Here is a 14,428-nt window from a genome sequence, read left to right on the forward strand (position 1 = left end):
TTGTAATCTTAACAGATTTCAAAACTAGTAACTAATCATAGAAACTAAGTAGGAGAGAGGGTAAATTTTGTAACAGCTAATTGTCTTAAATATGTATATTGGCTAATTCTGTATGTTTTCTATAAAGTCAAGAAGAAGAAAGTGAAGATGAGGAAGACACTCAGAGTTCTAAGTCAGAAGAGCAACACATGTATTCCAATCCTATTAAAGAAGAAATGCCCGAATCCAAGTCATCAGTCAAATATTCAGAAATGAGTGAAGAAAAGCGTGCCAAACTCCGAGAGATAGAGGTCAGCATGTGGTGTTTTGTGTCACCCTTCTGTACCTTATCAGTCCTCCCCTTGCCCTGCCCCAAGTTCTCTACATGTAATGGGGAGTTATTTTTACTGAAATAATTACAGTACTATTATATAGTGGGTTGTTTTAGTCCAGTGTATTGTTACAAAGGTGTGTTTGTTTACAGCCTTGCCTTGTTTTGGCTTTCAAAATAGTGCAGGAAAAAAAGAAAAATTGAGTCAGGGATAATGCATATTAGGAATTACTCTTCTTTTTCAGTGTCCTTTTTCAGTACCACTGGTAGCCTTAGCTTGCTTGGGTTCCTCCACACTTCCCTCCTCTTGGCAAATGGGAATGACTTTTGGATGTGGCCTTAGTACTATGCCTTTCTTGTTTTCTCTGTCTCTTGCCTTGAAGTGTATGTATTTTATTGCATTTAAAAGTTGCTCTTTTCGCTGTGTCATCCATCAAAGGAGTAGGTGCAACTAAACCATCTGCTCCTGGAAATGGGGCATTTGAATTGAAGACCTACATGCAGTTTGTAGGGCTTAGTATTTTGTCCTTTCTCCAAGCATAGGTGTTAGTATAGCTGTTAAGAATCTGTGCTTATTGACCTTATGTCTTCATGCTGGCTTCTGAGCCTGTGGTTGTCCTAGAAGGTAACTAGAACTTGAACTTAGCATAAGCTTTGTCGAGCAGTGAAGCCTTTCTGTCATACAGTGACATACAAAAAGAGGTTTAAAATTACACGTGACTTTCCAGCTTGTATTTAGCCTTAAACCTGTGATACATTGAATACTGAGATCCTTGTACCTTCTTTTCAGTGCATTAAAATATTAAGAAGCTGCTAAACTACTTGTTGCAGTTGTAGCATCTCCAAGTGACAAGAGTAAAATTTGGATACTATTTAGTTTATAATGTACTAGTTAGCTAAAAGCAGACATAAGCAAAGCCCTATCATACTCTTTTAAGATGTACGAGCGATAATATTTTGAAATATCACAACTGTTGTTTCCCAAATATGCTTCTGTTTAATAATTCAGATTATTAAAATCAATAGACTGTAACTAAGCACTTAGAAACCTCTTGCTTTGCATGGTGGTTTGAAAGTTCATGATGCAGAGCCATTTGAAGTGAGGAAATTCTGAATTTGAGAAAAGCTAAATGGGATTTATGTCTGACTTGACTCATGGTGGCAGTAGTTATGTAGAAAATACGTGGTGTTAGACTAACAAAAGTACAACTGAAACTGGTTTTTGATTTGCTGTAATAATGTAGTGGTTATGGAAAAGGCTCCTTTCAGATTGAGTATCTGCTTTAAAGATGTTATCCTGGCAGTTGTGGAGGCAGATTAGAAAGCAGTTAACCATTGTCAGTTTTACACAGTATAAGTGTTGTAAGTTCTTTCATCAATGTATCCTGTCTGTAACAGTTTTAGGTGATAAATATTTGATGTTTTCAAGTGCATGTTGCCATCTTTATTCTTTGTGGTAAGTAAATTACCATCTCAGTTTGTCTGTTTTAAGGAAAACCAAAACACTTTGGTCTGCTCCGATGTCTATCCTGTCTGTAATCAGTCTAGATTTGAGCACAGTTATATCAAGAAGTTGTTCCTATCTTTCATCAAGCAACTGGTGACTAACTTCCTGGTTAATCCTAGTTTGTAGTATGCAGCTAATTTACCTCAAATAACTTGTGTTTGAACCTGGCCACTTAAGTTCTGAGGCTGTGTAACTGTGGAATAACCTCTTGTGAAAAAGCCTATTTCCCCCCTGAAGACCACTGTGTATGGACTCCAATAGCATCAGCAGAAGATTAGAAAACCAAAAACAGTTTTTGAAAATAGATTCATTTTAAGCAGCGGAAGCAACCCACAGCACACCTGTTTGTGTCAAAATGCAAAAAGCTACGGGCAGGGCTTCAGTTTGTCAGTCTGTGGTTTCCCTGAGCTGTGGTAGCAAGATGCTACCCTTTTCTGTAACTTGCTAGCTTACTGGTTAGTCTGTAATCAAGGCCTCAACTTCTAGGAAAGGCTGAATCTTTTAAACTCTCCTCAAATGAGTTTGAAGAGAGAAGAGGAAGATTTCAAGATGAGAACCAATAGACAGAAGCATGTTGTGGAGCTGTTTATCTTGAACTTCTAAGAGATACCTCCTCATGGTTAGCAAGCAATACAATCCTTGCCTTGGAGCATATAGTAGAGGTTGCTCACAGGAACTCCAGTGATATTTGACACTTCTGCATTGCAGTCTCTGAAAACCTTTAAACTCTCTGCTGTGGGAGACTGCTGTGTCTGAGAAATTAGTATTACAAAGTTTTAGCACAGGGTTTTGAAAACTTTTCTGCTTCCATGTTACCATGTGTATTAATGACTCTGGAGATAGTCTAATGTATCCACTCCTAAGGGTGAACAGGCTTAACAGTTTTTGTCTGTTGGACAAGAATAGTTAAAGAATAAGCAAAAAATAGTTAAAGAATAAGCAATTCAATGAGAATGTATTAGTTCTTTCTAAGTGCAGGCTTACGAAGTGGAATGCTTACAAAATTCCTCTGCTTAAGCAGATTTAAGCCTAAGTTTTAAGGATCTGTTTCTCTGATGGAGGTATCTGGAACTGTATGATAGGAATGTAAGCATCATATACTGTATACTCTACATTAAAAGATCAATAAGAAGAGTGTTCACTATGGCCAGTATGTTCTGAATAGTGAAATGGTGAAAGGAGATAACCAATGTGTAAGTCTATGTAGTAAGTCTGAGTGGTAGAATTCTTTTCTGGACTTTGGAACTGAAGTAATTCCTTTTCTTTTTAAAACATAGTTGCGGTGGTGATGTTTTAGAGCAAGTAGCAGAAGCTACTATACATGAAGGTATCCGATGAGCTGATCTGATCTAACGTTCACCTCTGCTGAAAGGGAATATCTTGATCCTACCTGTGAGCTCTGGCACTTGCTTATTCTTCTTCTGAGCCAATACATCCCACTAATGCGGGGGGGGGGGGATTGAAGGTGAGGGTGTGGCCTTCTGCTGGATTAGTGAATTGATCTGGCTTGTGGAAGGCTCGGCAAAGCACTGCAGCTGCTGCAAGGGCAGGGTGGAAGGGGAACGCTTTGCTTGGAGTGCAGGAGTGGAGAAGGAAGGTGGAAGAGAATGATCTTTCTGTAGTGAGCTCTTGATTTCGTCTCAGCGTTTTGTAATGGTTAGTCTCCTTTTCCAGGGGATAGACTAGAGCTGATTTCGTCTACTCACAGCATGTTTCTAAAAGGAGTCAGTTTACATGAGTTCAAGGGGAGATACAGTAAGTCTACGCAAGAGAGATCTGTTGGTGATTGGTCTGTAAAACACCACAGCTGTCTTGTTAAGATCATGTGGTTTCCCATAGCTGGGGTTTGGGGAGGTGTTGGGTCAGTGGTTGTCATATAGGCTTTTCCTGGTTTTCCCCTCTCCCTCTAGGCACCTGCTAATGACATACGCGCATGCACACACTGCCCTCCCCCCACGCCAGTTATTGGAAAAGTTACGTGCAAATAGTTCCTCTTGGCATTTTAAATTTAATGTCAGTATTGGGTGGCGTGACATGTGTAAGAGAGGCTGATAGTTCAGCATTTCTTTGTGTCCAGATTAGCTTATTAAATCAAGTAAAGTGTGTTGATAGGATTCCTAGTTTTCCTTCATTTCGGTTTACTTTGGGATATAGGCTTATGCTTCCTTGCTTTCAATATATACTTAAACAGAGATAGTGTCACAGCTTTGTTGGCTAAAAATGTGAAGAAATAAAATCTTATAAGGAAGGGGTTTTGTTTTGTGGGTTTTGGGCTTGTTCTGTTTTGTTTGGGGGGGGGATGGGTTTTTTGGATTTTGTTTTTGTTTTGTTTTGTTGGTTGTGGGGGTTTTTTTTGGGGGGTAAACTATCTGGGTCATTTAGTTGGGAAAACAAAGTAAGGAGTCTTATGGGCATGTTCATACATTGACAGCTCAAGCAGCCTTCTGGATCAACTAAGCCTCCTCTGTACTCTTCCTGTTTAGTACTGAATGTGCTAAGCTTCTGACGGCCTTGGAATTTACATGATGGTAGGGAATGCAATCTTGATTTCTTACCAGAACAAGTGGTACAGGGTGACACTGAATGTGTGGTTCCAAGAGGTATTCCTGCTTTCGAAACTTTTGCATTTGAAAGGCAGGAGAAGAAAATACGGTTTTATGGAAGGTGGAGTGGTATGTGACAAATGATGATGTCACCTTTCCATTGTCTGCTGTCTATTTAATTGGCTGAATTGTAAGCAAAAAATGAAAAATGCTCAACCACAGGTAGAGCATACTCTGTAAATGAGGGAGGTAAGCGGAACATTTTTCAGAAATTTACTGTGGTACAACATAACAATGTCCTCTCCCCTCTGTAACGGAAGGGGATCCTGTTCAAAGTAGTGCTATGCTTGCCTGGGTTTTATGTTTCTTAACATATTTGTTCTTGTTAATAGTTTGGTTTTGTTACACCTTTCCTTTCTGCTCTGTCAGTAATTGGAAGGGCTGATTAGAATATATGGTATCTTTGTATCCAGTCTGACTGCTGATTTTGAGAGGGGAGAAAAAACCTTTAGGGTTTGAATTTGTGCCTACATCATATTAGGGAATTGAGGACCTGGAGAATAAGAATCCTTTCAGATAAGCAAAATGGATGTAGTTACCAAGTCTTTTCTTTGTGTGTTTTTAGTATGGAAGAGCTAAATATTTCTAGGGGAAAAAAATACTTTGTGTGCTCATTAAAAAGTGAAACTTCAAGCACTGGAAAAATTACTCATATATATGACTGTACAGGTCCGTATTGATACAGGAAATACAAGAGGGTCAGAGCGTAAATGTTTGGAAGAGGGCTGACAAATAAAACCTGACTTATTACCAAGCTCCTCCCCCCATTCCCCCCCCCCCAAAAAGAAAGACACCTTCTTATCCAAAAAAATCGAAGAATTGTTTGTAAAAGGCCATGTCAGTAAGAATAAAGAATTGACAAATTATAAGAGTTCTGAGTGAAGTTTTGTGATGTGAATCAACTTGGAGAAAGGTTTTAGTGTATCTAGACAAAAAAAATAAAAGCCACATGGAGAAATTCTGACATTTGCCTAACTCTGTCACTCAGCTGGAGATATTATTGCAGTAAATTTAGTGTTATGTTTAGCAGCACTAGTGAACTGAATTTTGTTGCTAAGGTTGATAGCACACGGAAGAGTATTATGTTAGTCTAAAAATCACTACTTTCAAATCAGCTGTTATGTGCAAACAGCCCTGAAGAGATGCATTTGTTTTATGTCCTAATTATGTCAGTCATTTCACTTTAATATTTAGGGTTAAATGGAAAAAAGGCAGTTTCTGAAGGAAAACTTGGGAGTAGACAAGAGAATTTGAAACAAAATATTAAGACACCTGCAGTAAATTACCTCATTTTGAAAGAAAAAATTGATAATGACCTAAGAAATACAAGGGTGCGGTGTTCTAATGATGGGAACAGAATTTAGTAGAATAATGGAAAAAAAATCCCTTTACTTCTAGTTCTTAATGGGTCTGTAAACAACTGCAGGTGCCTGCAGGCGAGTATGTGATTTTGTTGCTTTGATCCAGTTTAAGTTAGTATCTTTTTGTGCACAAACTTGTATAGAAAGAATGAAGAACACAGATTATAAATCATGGAAATTTCATTTTCAGCCACCTGCCTAACTGGATAATAATAAGCCCAATAACCTAATGGTCAGTATTATTTTCACAGCTTAAGGTGATGAAGTTTCAGGATGAGTTAGAGTCTGGGAAAAGACCCAAGAAACCAGGCCAGAGTTTTCAGGAACAGGTTGAACACTATAGAGACAAGCTGCTCCAGAGGGTAAGAAATGTTCTTTATGTTTGGCTCTGATTCTGTGATAGGCTTTTGTTGAGTTTATCAAATGTAAGGTGGCATTAAGTATAACAACACATGGTTCTCATTAAAATTCTACTGTAATGTCAAACTGCATGTCTAAGTCCAAGTGCTTTCTGCAGAGTAGATATAATCTTGCTTTTTAATCCAAATAATGTAGTCTATTTCATGCTGTACAGACGGGTATTGTTAGGATGTATTGAAACCTTAAAGAGGTCAATTCTGGATCTACTATATAAAGCAAACCATTAGGTGTGGGAAAGGAATGGGAGAGCAGTCAATTGAAGATGTTTATCAGACTTTTCATTTTGCTTTTAGTAACTGATCCGTTGTGCTAAAGGCTTCCAAAGGAAGAGAAAGAATAGTATTAAGTAGCATATATGCTTCTGATTCTCCAGTGTCTAAGATTTCCAGCTCTTACTGCCACCCAAAAGAGAATAATTCTGTACCATTACCATTTTTAGTAGTCCTCTCTGGACTATGAAGTCAGAGTGGCTTTAAAAAACAGCATCATATATGTGATGTCATGTGACCTTGAATCTTTGAAACATAATGAAAGAACACGTAACCTGTTTGGACGACGCGTTTAGTGAGAGGGAGTAAGTGGCAGTTGCTTCTGTAATCTGGTTTCACAGCCTGACAGATCAATGATGAAATTAGATACCCATGCAGTTTCTTGGAAGCTAAATAGAAATAGGCAGTTTTCATCAGTTGTTTGTCTGTCACTTGCTTTTGGCGTTATTTGGTGCTCAATATCTGACTAATTCATTGAAGTAATTTTGCACAGTACCTTGAAGAAAGAGACTTGTAAGAATTGAGAAAGCTTATCCCTGAAGGAGATTTACACATTTGGATGTTGATGTTAGCAGTTAAGACTTTAATTTTTATAAGTAACTTTCTTTTTAAGTGTAGTTGTATCCTAAAACTTCCCACTTCGTCAGTGTTTTCTGTGATTGGAGAAAAGTCATTTGTACAGTAAGCACAGAATGTTTAGTGAGACAGTAGCTTAAAAACAGAAATTATAATCCTGGTGACTTTGTTAGATGCCTTGTGTTGAACTAGTTCAACCAGCTTGCAGTATCTTAGATTTTTAATAATTATCTCACTTTCACTTTCGATGACAAAGGTAATATTTAGTTAAGGAATTTAATGATAATTATAACAGGTATTGTTTAAAAAAAAAAAAAACCAACCCTGTTGTGAAGGGAATAAGTTTATCTTTCGCCTTGATGCCATAATAAAATTAGTTTGTATAATAATAACATAATACTGGTTCTGATTGCGTTTCTCATGAACTTGGTTGGTCATTGTTTTTTGTCGAGTGTACTATAGAATAAGCTTTCCAAGAGTAAATTTCCTAGTAGTACTGTGTATTCTTAGGAGAACAGGAACTTACAGCTATTTAAAATACTGTTTATGCCTATTTAGCAAAATTAATTTATTTGTGATGCTATCAAATATAGTAGGCACATCTTGAGAGCCCATTGATTTTAAAGGAATCTAACAATAGTTTGTAGTAGTAGGTCTAATGATAAGTGACACCCTAAAATTTTACTAGTAAGTCCTTTATGTAAAGCAAATGTGAGACTAGATTAGTATAGCTGTCCTGGTATCTTCTGCGTGTGTGTTATTATCTGCCCTCCCTCCCTTTTTTTTTTTTTTCCTTCCCCTCCCCCCTTTCTTTCATTTAGCTAAACTTCCCTTTCTTTGTCTTCTTACGGGATACACAGGGAATATCTGTTTGGGTTTTTTTTTATGACAGTACTGAATCTCTTGATGTATGTGTTCAGACTTGCTGATGGTTTAAGTTTATTTTTGTGTAATTAATTTTCTAACTGACAGACCAGTGTGGCATGCCTAGGGTGTGTATTTTCTGTCAAAATGGTCCTGTTAGTATATAGAAATGGACCGTATTTGTGGTGTTTTTTGACAGAGTAGATGTTATTGCAGAATCTTGTTTATATTTGTTTTGTCTTTAAATGTCTTGTAGTTATGAGATTATCTCAATTTTCAGTCTGGATTAATGAAGATGAATGCATATATTTTAAGTAGAAAGAGGTTCCTGGTATTCTTTCATGTTTCATTTAGTTTAGAAAATCTACTACAGCTGGTAATGTTTCCCTGAAAACTGTAAAATCGAAGACTGTTCATTTCCAGTTAGATACTCAGACTTTCTCATGTAGTGTGACATCTTTCATGTTTTTGTCAGTGTTTGTGTTACAATAAATATTTCTGCTGTGTACAAAGCAGTAGTAAAGATTTGAAGAGTGGGTATGGTGTGACCATTAGTGCCTTCCCAGATTATGTCCTGTGGTCCTTCAGTGCTCAGTGCTTTTATGCTGTTTGTGATTAGCTTGATTGTCTTAATAATTAGTCACACCTCATCTGAAGTCATGAATGCTTCTAATAATTTAGGAAAAAGAAAAAGAGTTGGAAAGAGAACGGGACAGAGACAAAAAGGACAAGGACAAATTTGAATCCCGGTCCAAAGATAAGAAGGAAAAGGAGGAATGTACACCAACAAGAAAAGAGAGGTATGGCTTTCCTTGGACTAAAGTGGATGGGAGGAGAAACCTCACAGTATCTTTGTATACAGTAGCAGCCTTGAAATTGCATTGTACCATGCATCTCATTTTAAAAGAAAAACACAAATCCACCCAAACAAAAAAACCAACAACAAAAAAAGTGCTTCAGATATTAAAGCATGCTTCAAAATTTTAATGGAAGTGTCATTTTTATCCTGCCCCAAGTGATGTACCCTTTTGAATAGAATCTCCTTTTGTCTCATTTAGACCCTGAGGAAACATGATAAAATAATGACAAGTTGAAAACGAGGTGTATTTAACTCTCTTTTACTAGTAAATTGACTGCAGTATATTAGTTAGAAAACTGTATTGAAGTCATACCACAAATTATTTGCAGTACTTTAAATGTTACTCATCTCATAGTGAAAATTCTTCAAAACAGCTAGTTTTAGGGTAATTGATTGTATACTTGTGTAGCCAAACTCTTCTGTGGTATTAAGTGTAAATATATAAAGTGCCTTTTCAGGAGACTATGACAGAATGTTTTTATACTGCAATAAACAAAGACAAGACACAGGCTTTTTTTTTTTTTTTTTTTTTCAACGAGAGGAAATCTGGTGCACATGCTTGATTTTTTTTAAGAGTAATAAAAACCCTACTACTTAAAAGGGTATGACATTACATTGGCAAAATAAATTATCTACAGAAAGGAATCCGTTTTCTTAACATACATTTTCACTTCTCTTTGTCTCAGTGCGTGTGTGTTCATAACTATTTGCTTTCTTTACAAAGAAAAAGACGACACAGTGCTTCACCTAGCCCATCGCGCAGCAGTGGCAGTAGACGAGCAAAGTCTCCGTCACCAAAATCGGAACGCTCAGAGCGATCTGAACGGTCCCACAAAGAGAGTTCACGTTCTCGGTCATCACATAAAGATTCTCCCAGAGATGTCAGTAAAAAAGCCAAAAGGTAAGCTGGTATCTTTTCTGTTTCAGGTTGTAGGGAAGTTAACTACACAGGTCTGTCTTCATTGGAGTTTTTTGTTTGTGTTTGTTTTTTTTTAGCAGAGCACATTTGATGCACAAGTATTTTCTCTCATAATGGACTATACTGCGGTGTTCCTGGTTAACATCTTGGGACACTTGGTGTCTGAAATGTATACAGCCTCCTGCCTTGATAGCACAACTCTTCACTTCTGTGTTCTTTACCTGTTTTCTGATGATTTTGAGAAATGCTGCTTTAAGCCAAAGCACCTTGTTGTTTTATTAGCTTTTTATTTTGAAAGGACAAATCTTCTGTAGCCCATAGAACTTCTAGAGTTAGAGTGAGCATGCAGTCTTTCACTGGTGATTTGCTTACATGAAGCTGCCTCTCCCACACTTTGTGGTTTGGTTTTTTTTTTTTTTAAATGAAGAAAGAACTCTAGATTAGATACTGCTTGTGGGTTTTTGTTTCCAAAGTAGGTTTTTCCTAATATCTAGGCTGACACAAATGTTTGTCTCTAGTTAATGTTAGCCTTGGGCTGAGATTTTATTATTGTATTGATGCTTTTGTAGCTCAAAACTTGAAAGTTCAGCTTCCGCTTCTTTTAGAGGTGTAGAATATCTTATTGATATATGATTCCTCAGATATGCTGAGGAAAATTCCTTTGATGCTGTTGAGAAAATCATAGTACATATTTACAGTAATCAGATTCTTGTGCTATAAGTTAGGACTTCAAATAGAAGTAGAAAAGTATTTGAGTTTTTTTTTTTAGAGTTAATATGGTGGTCATTCAATTTAGATTATATCAGATAAATGTGTTAGGTGTGGGTTAGATGACAGTAAGTTTATTCAGTCTCAGTTCTTCTGCGGGATTACATCACCAGCTGAACATGTTTGAGAATCAAAAGTATTTCAGCATAACACAACTAAACATAATCTTTCATTTCTGTTCTCTTCTGCATGGATATAGGCTGCTATTAGTACAAGAGCCAAGGTGGTGGAGGCACATGAGGAATGTTGTGAGTTCCTTATGTTGGTTTAAGAAGGACATGAGTTGATGTTATTTTTCTTCAGGGCTCTAAGCACTGAAGTTAAGCCCAAAATACATTAAAAACCTCATAATGCAGAAATTACCTTTTTCTCAAAAGCAAGATATTGTTCTGTTACTTCCCCTTACTTAGAAGAATATTTTCTAACTTGTTTAGCTCGATAAGTGAATGCCAAATAACTGCAGAAAACGTTGGTATTATCAGTTAATATTTGACATAAAACTTCATGTTTTTGCAGGTCGCCCTCTGGCTCCAGGACACCCAAAAGATCAAGAAGATCACGATCCAGATCCCCTAAAAAGTCAGGGAAAAAATCCAGGTCTCAGTCCCGTTCTCCTCACAGATCTCACAAGAAATCAAAGAAAAGCAAACACTGACAATGTTAATATTTTTTATGATTCTGTCACTTACTGGAAATGCGGTTTTGTTTTTGTGCCTGAACAGTCTGTTAAAAAACAAAAAAGCATTCCTAATTTTTTTTTTGTGAATGCACGTGTATACTCATGAGTATTGGCATCTGTAGACCTGTCATTGTTTTATATTGTACAAAATATCTTCATTGTGACTATTTCCCAAAAGAAGCATTTTTGTGTTTAGAAGTTTCATCAGAACTGTGTGTAACTGATCTGCTGGCAGTAGTGATACTTTGTTTTAGAATGTTGTGACATAGCAGAAATAACTCAAATGTTCCCCCTTTTTGTAGCTTTGACAATTTGAATTAGATTTCAAATAAAATCTGAACAGAAAATTAAGATGTTGTTTTCTTGCCCCGCTGGTGATACAGATCTCTAGAGGAATTCATAGTTTGTTTGGAAGTACTGTGTATTTCAGACATACTATGGTGCTTAGATCTTTCAGTATAGTGATAGTTCTGTTCGTGTTTTCACTAGTTTGACTATCCAGATAAAAGCACCTTTTGAATCCAGTGGATGGGTTTTCTGTCCTACCATGGTATTTTACTGTAAGAACAGCTGAGCAGTCTGCTACCTACCGTGATAAGGTTTACAAGTTAATCTTTGCTTCGCATTTCTCCATTTTAATTGCAGGGAATATTTGTGACACCAGATTAATGGTTTTGTTCATTTTTAAAAAAGGGGCTCTGCAGAGATGCATCGTATGTATATCATATATATATGATGTATCAATAACAAGCCGTATTTATGGCACGCATAGGGAACAATGAAAGGACAGGAAGCTTGAGGCTCTGTGACTTCTTCGTTAACTATAGGTACAATAACTGCATCCTACAGTACACTATTGTTTTCCGAAACGGATTTTTACTCCAAAAGAATGGCTTTTACATTATTTTATTGAATTGTTCCTCTGTTGTGGTAATTCTTCAAAATGGGAAAAAAATAATTTTTTATTACATATTTTATTTATTAATATTTTGGAATCAAGGGGCTGTTTAACTTTTTTTTTAACGGTGGGCTTTCCCTTCTCCAAATCTGTTCTGTGTGTTAGGCTTTGATGTGGCTTTAAATTGCTTCACCTTGGTCTCTTATCATGCAGCCTTTCTGTGAGTGGGATTCGGGGAGGGATGAGAAGTGGGGAGGGTTTGATGTTTATATTTGGAGGTATGGGGAGATTGTAATAAAAACATAAAATTAAAAGGGATCTGGCCTCCTGTGAACTGTTTCTAAAAGCAAAAGCTGTACTTAACTACAGGCACAGAGTGCTGGATGATGGCCTGCTGTTGTACTTGAGTATCTACAGGTTTTACATTGTTAGAATTTTGTAAATGTGCCGGGCAAATCTTATGTTGTACATGTATATAGCCTAAGAGGCAACACTTTCAGAAGTGGCATCTAAAAGGTCTTTTGAAAAACGTGCGTATTTAATTTTAAAAAATTATATATTTTTTTTTCTCCTCTTTTTTCCTGATGGGAGACTTTGTTATAAGATTATATAAATTGTTGCAAATGTGAGAATTAAGTAGAGAATTCTCTTTGCTAATGAGAACTGAGAGATGATCTGGAATACTGAAAGTATGGAGAATGCATGTGTACTGTAAGGACTTTCTTAGAATGACTATTGAATAGATGCATTGATAATGAGAAAAAAATACACTTTATATCTGTTTATATTGCATTATAAAGAATCTGTTGTAGAAATATGCAGAGTTTATTTTTTATATTTTTCTTTCTCCCTATAACATAAGGTGTTTCAGATACACAGATTTTGATAGCTAAACTATTAGAAATTAAGTTATTTTTTCCTTAAATAATGTGTATTCACACTTGGCACAGACTAGGTAAGGTTTTCTAGAGCAAAAAGTAGGTACTAAAATCAGTTGGGGCAGGGAGAATCCTGACTTGAGAATAGGAAGAAGGTAGTTTCAGATGGGATTAACGTCTTTAAAACTATTACTTTTGTCTTGTAACTGTTTATAAATGGAGGAGTGATGAGTGTCAATGTTCTAGGTAAAGTGAGACTAAAGATAGCTTGCCACAGGAATATTCTATCTGCAGAATCAGTTGTGTATTTCATTTAATAGCTAAAAATCCTCAGGGTAGGAAAGCACTTAGCGTTATAGGTTAGCCATACTTTTCAATAATTAATTTTGATTTCAGCTTTTAGAAAATTCTCATCAGTGATTATAAAAAGCAGAGTAGCTGGAGAGCTAAAGGAGCACACCCATTAGACTTCATTTTGTAACAGCTTTATTATGCAATACCTTTTTTCAGTATCTTTATTTTTCTAAATACCATTCTCATGCCTCTTGTTTGTATTCTGGGCTTTAGAAAAGCTGTTTTCTGCCTAATAGTCTTTTAAGAGCAGTTAAGAATCCGTGTCCTTAACAGGTTGGCTGCTTTTTCTCCTGTTGAAAAGAACATCTTTTGATCCTACTTATTCTTTTAATTTTCCTTCCCTTCTTTTATAAATAGTTTTGTTTATAGCTTGGCTTTTCTACGAAGAAAAGCGGAGGGCAGCCAATGTCTGGTAACAAATCTTTTGTAAAAGATGCAAATTGATACTGAAGACTGAAAATTATACTGCCTATGAAATTTTTTTTCCTTAGGTCGTGTTGCAGTGACAAGGTATAGTCGCAGTGTGCCATTACAGTGTAACTTGTGTTTGTGCAGCTTGTTGGGGTGAAATGGTGAAAAATCATGTAGTTGATATAGGATAGGGGTAATTTAAATATTGATCCTGGGATTCGGGGAGTAGCATTCAGATGAGACCTTGTGAAAAAAAGGTCTGACCTGAGGAGGTGTGGTCCAGTGTTTCCAAATGTTTTTTGTGATTTTACAGGAAGTGGGCGTCCATTATCCTGTAACACCTCTCAGTCAGTGAGCATCCGACCCTTCACTTGGGGAGGGGGGCAGAGGCATGAGTGGGTGAGGGGCTTCTCTGTCCTCTCCTGCCCTGCTCTATGGATGATATTGGAGGTAAATATTCATGCTTTAGTGTTTAGGTTTATCCGAAGCAGAGAAACGGAGTGTAGCTTGCTACGGCTCAGTTCTGGTGCGGCTGAGTAACACCCTGCGGCCTGAAATAGCAGCTGGTGAGGCCCATCTCGGTGTGGGATCGCATCAGAAGCAGAACATACGTGGTGCCTTCCCAGGTATGTAGTGCAGTCTGTCGTGCTGATACGTTTTGGTGAAGGCTACCCAGCACTCTATAGGGCACTTGGATGTTTATGTGAAGGCTTTCTAGGTAGGACTTGCAAGTTCATCTCTGTTTTCTCTGA

The 14,428-nt window shown here is 36.9% G+C and overlaps 1 protein-coding gene across 2 annotated transcripts in view; it reads left to right on the plus strand.

Moving 5' to 3' along the window:
- The window catches only part of U2SURP (U2 snRNP associated SURP domain containing), a 44,449-nt gene extending 32,963 nt beyond the window's left edge, over nucleotides 1-11,486 (plus strand). For both annotated transcript variants that reach the window (XM_086468391.1, XM_086468393.1), the window contains 5 exons: nucleotides 128-290; nucleotides 6,033-6,143; nucleotides 8,592-8,710; nucleotides 9,494-9,670; nucleotides 10,973-11,486. In XM_086468391.1, coding sequence (XP_086324517.1) covers nucleotides 128-290; nucleotides 6,033-6,143; nucleotides 8,592-8,710; nucleotides 9,494-9,670; nucleotides 10,973-11,111 — 709 coding nt within the window. In that variant the 3' untranslated portion in view covers nucleotides 11,112-11,486. The remainder of the gene's footprint in view (nucleotides 1-127; nucleotides 291-6,032; nucleotides 6,144-8,591; nucleotides 8,711-9,493; nucleotides 9,671-10,972) is intronic.
- Nucleotides 11,487-14,428: the final 2,942 nt, after the last annotated feature.

The sequence above is a fragment of the Leptosomus discolor genome, chromosome 7, assembly GCF_034619465.1.
Source record: "Leptosomus discolor isolate bLepDis1 chromosome 7, bLepDis1.hap2, whole genome shotgun sequence".
In the NCBI taxonomy this organism is placed as follows: Eukaryota; Metazoa; Chordata; class Aves; order Leptosomiformes; family Leptosomidae; genus Leptosomus; species Leptosomus discolor.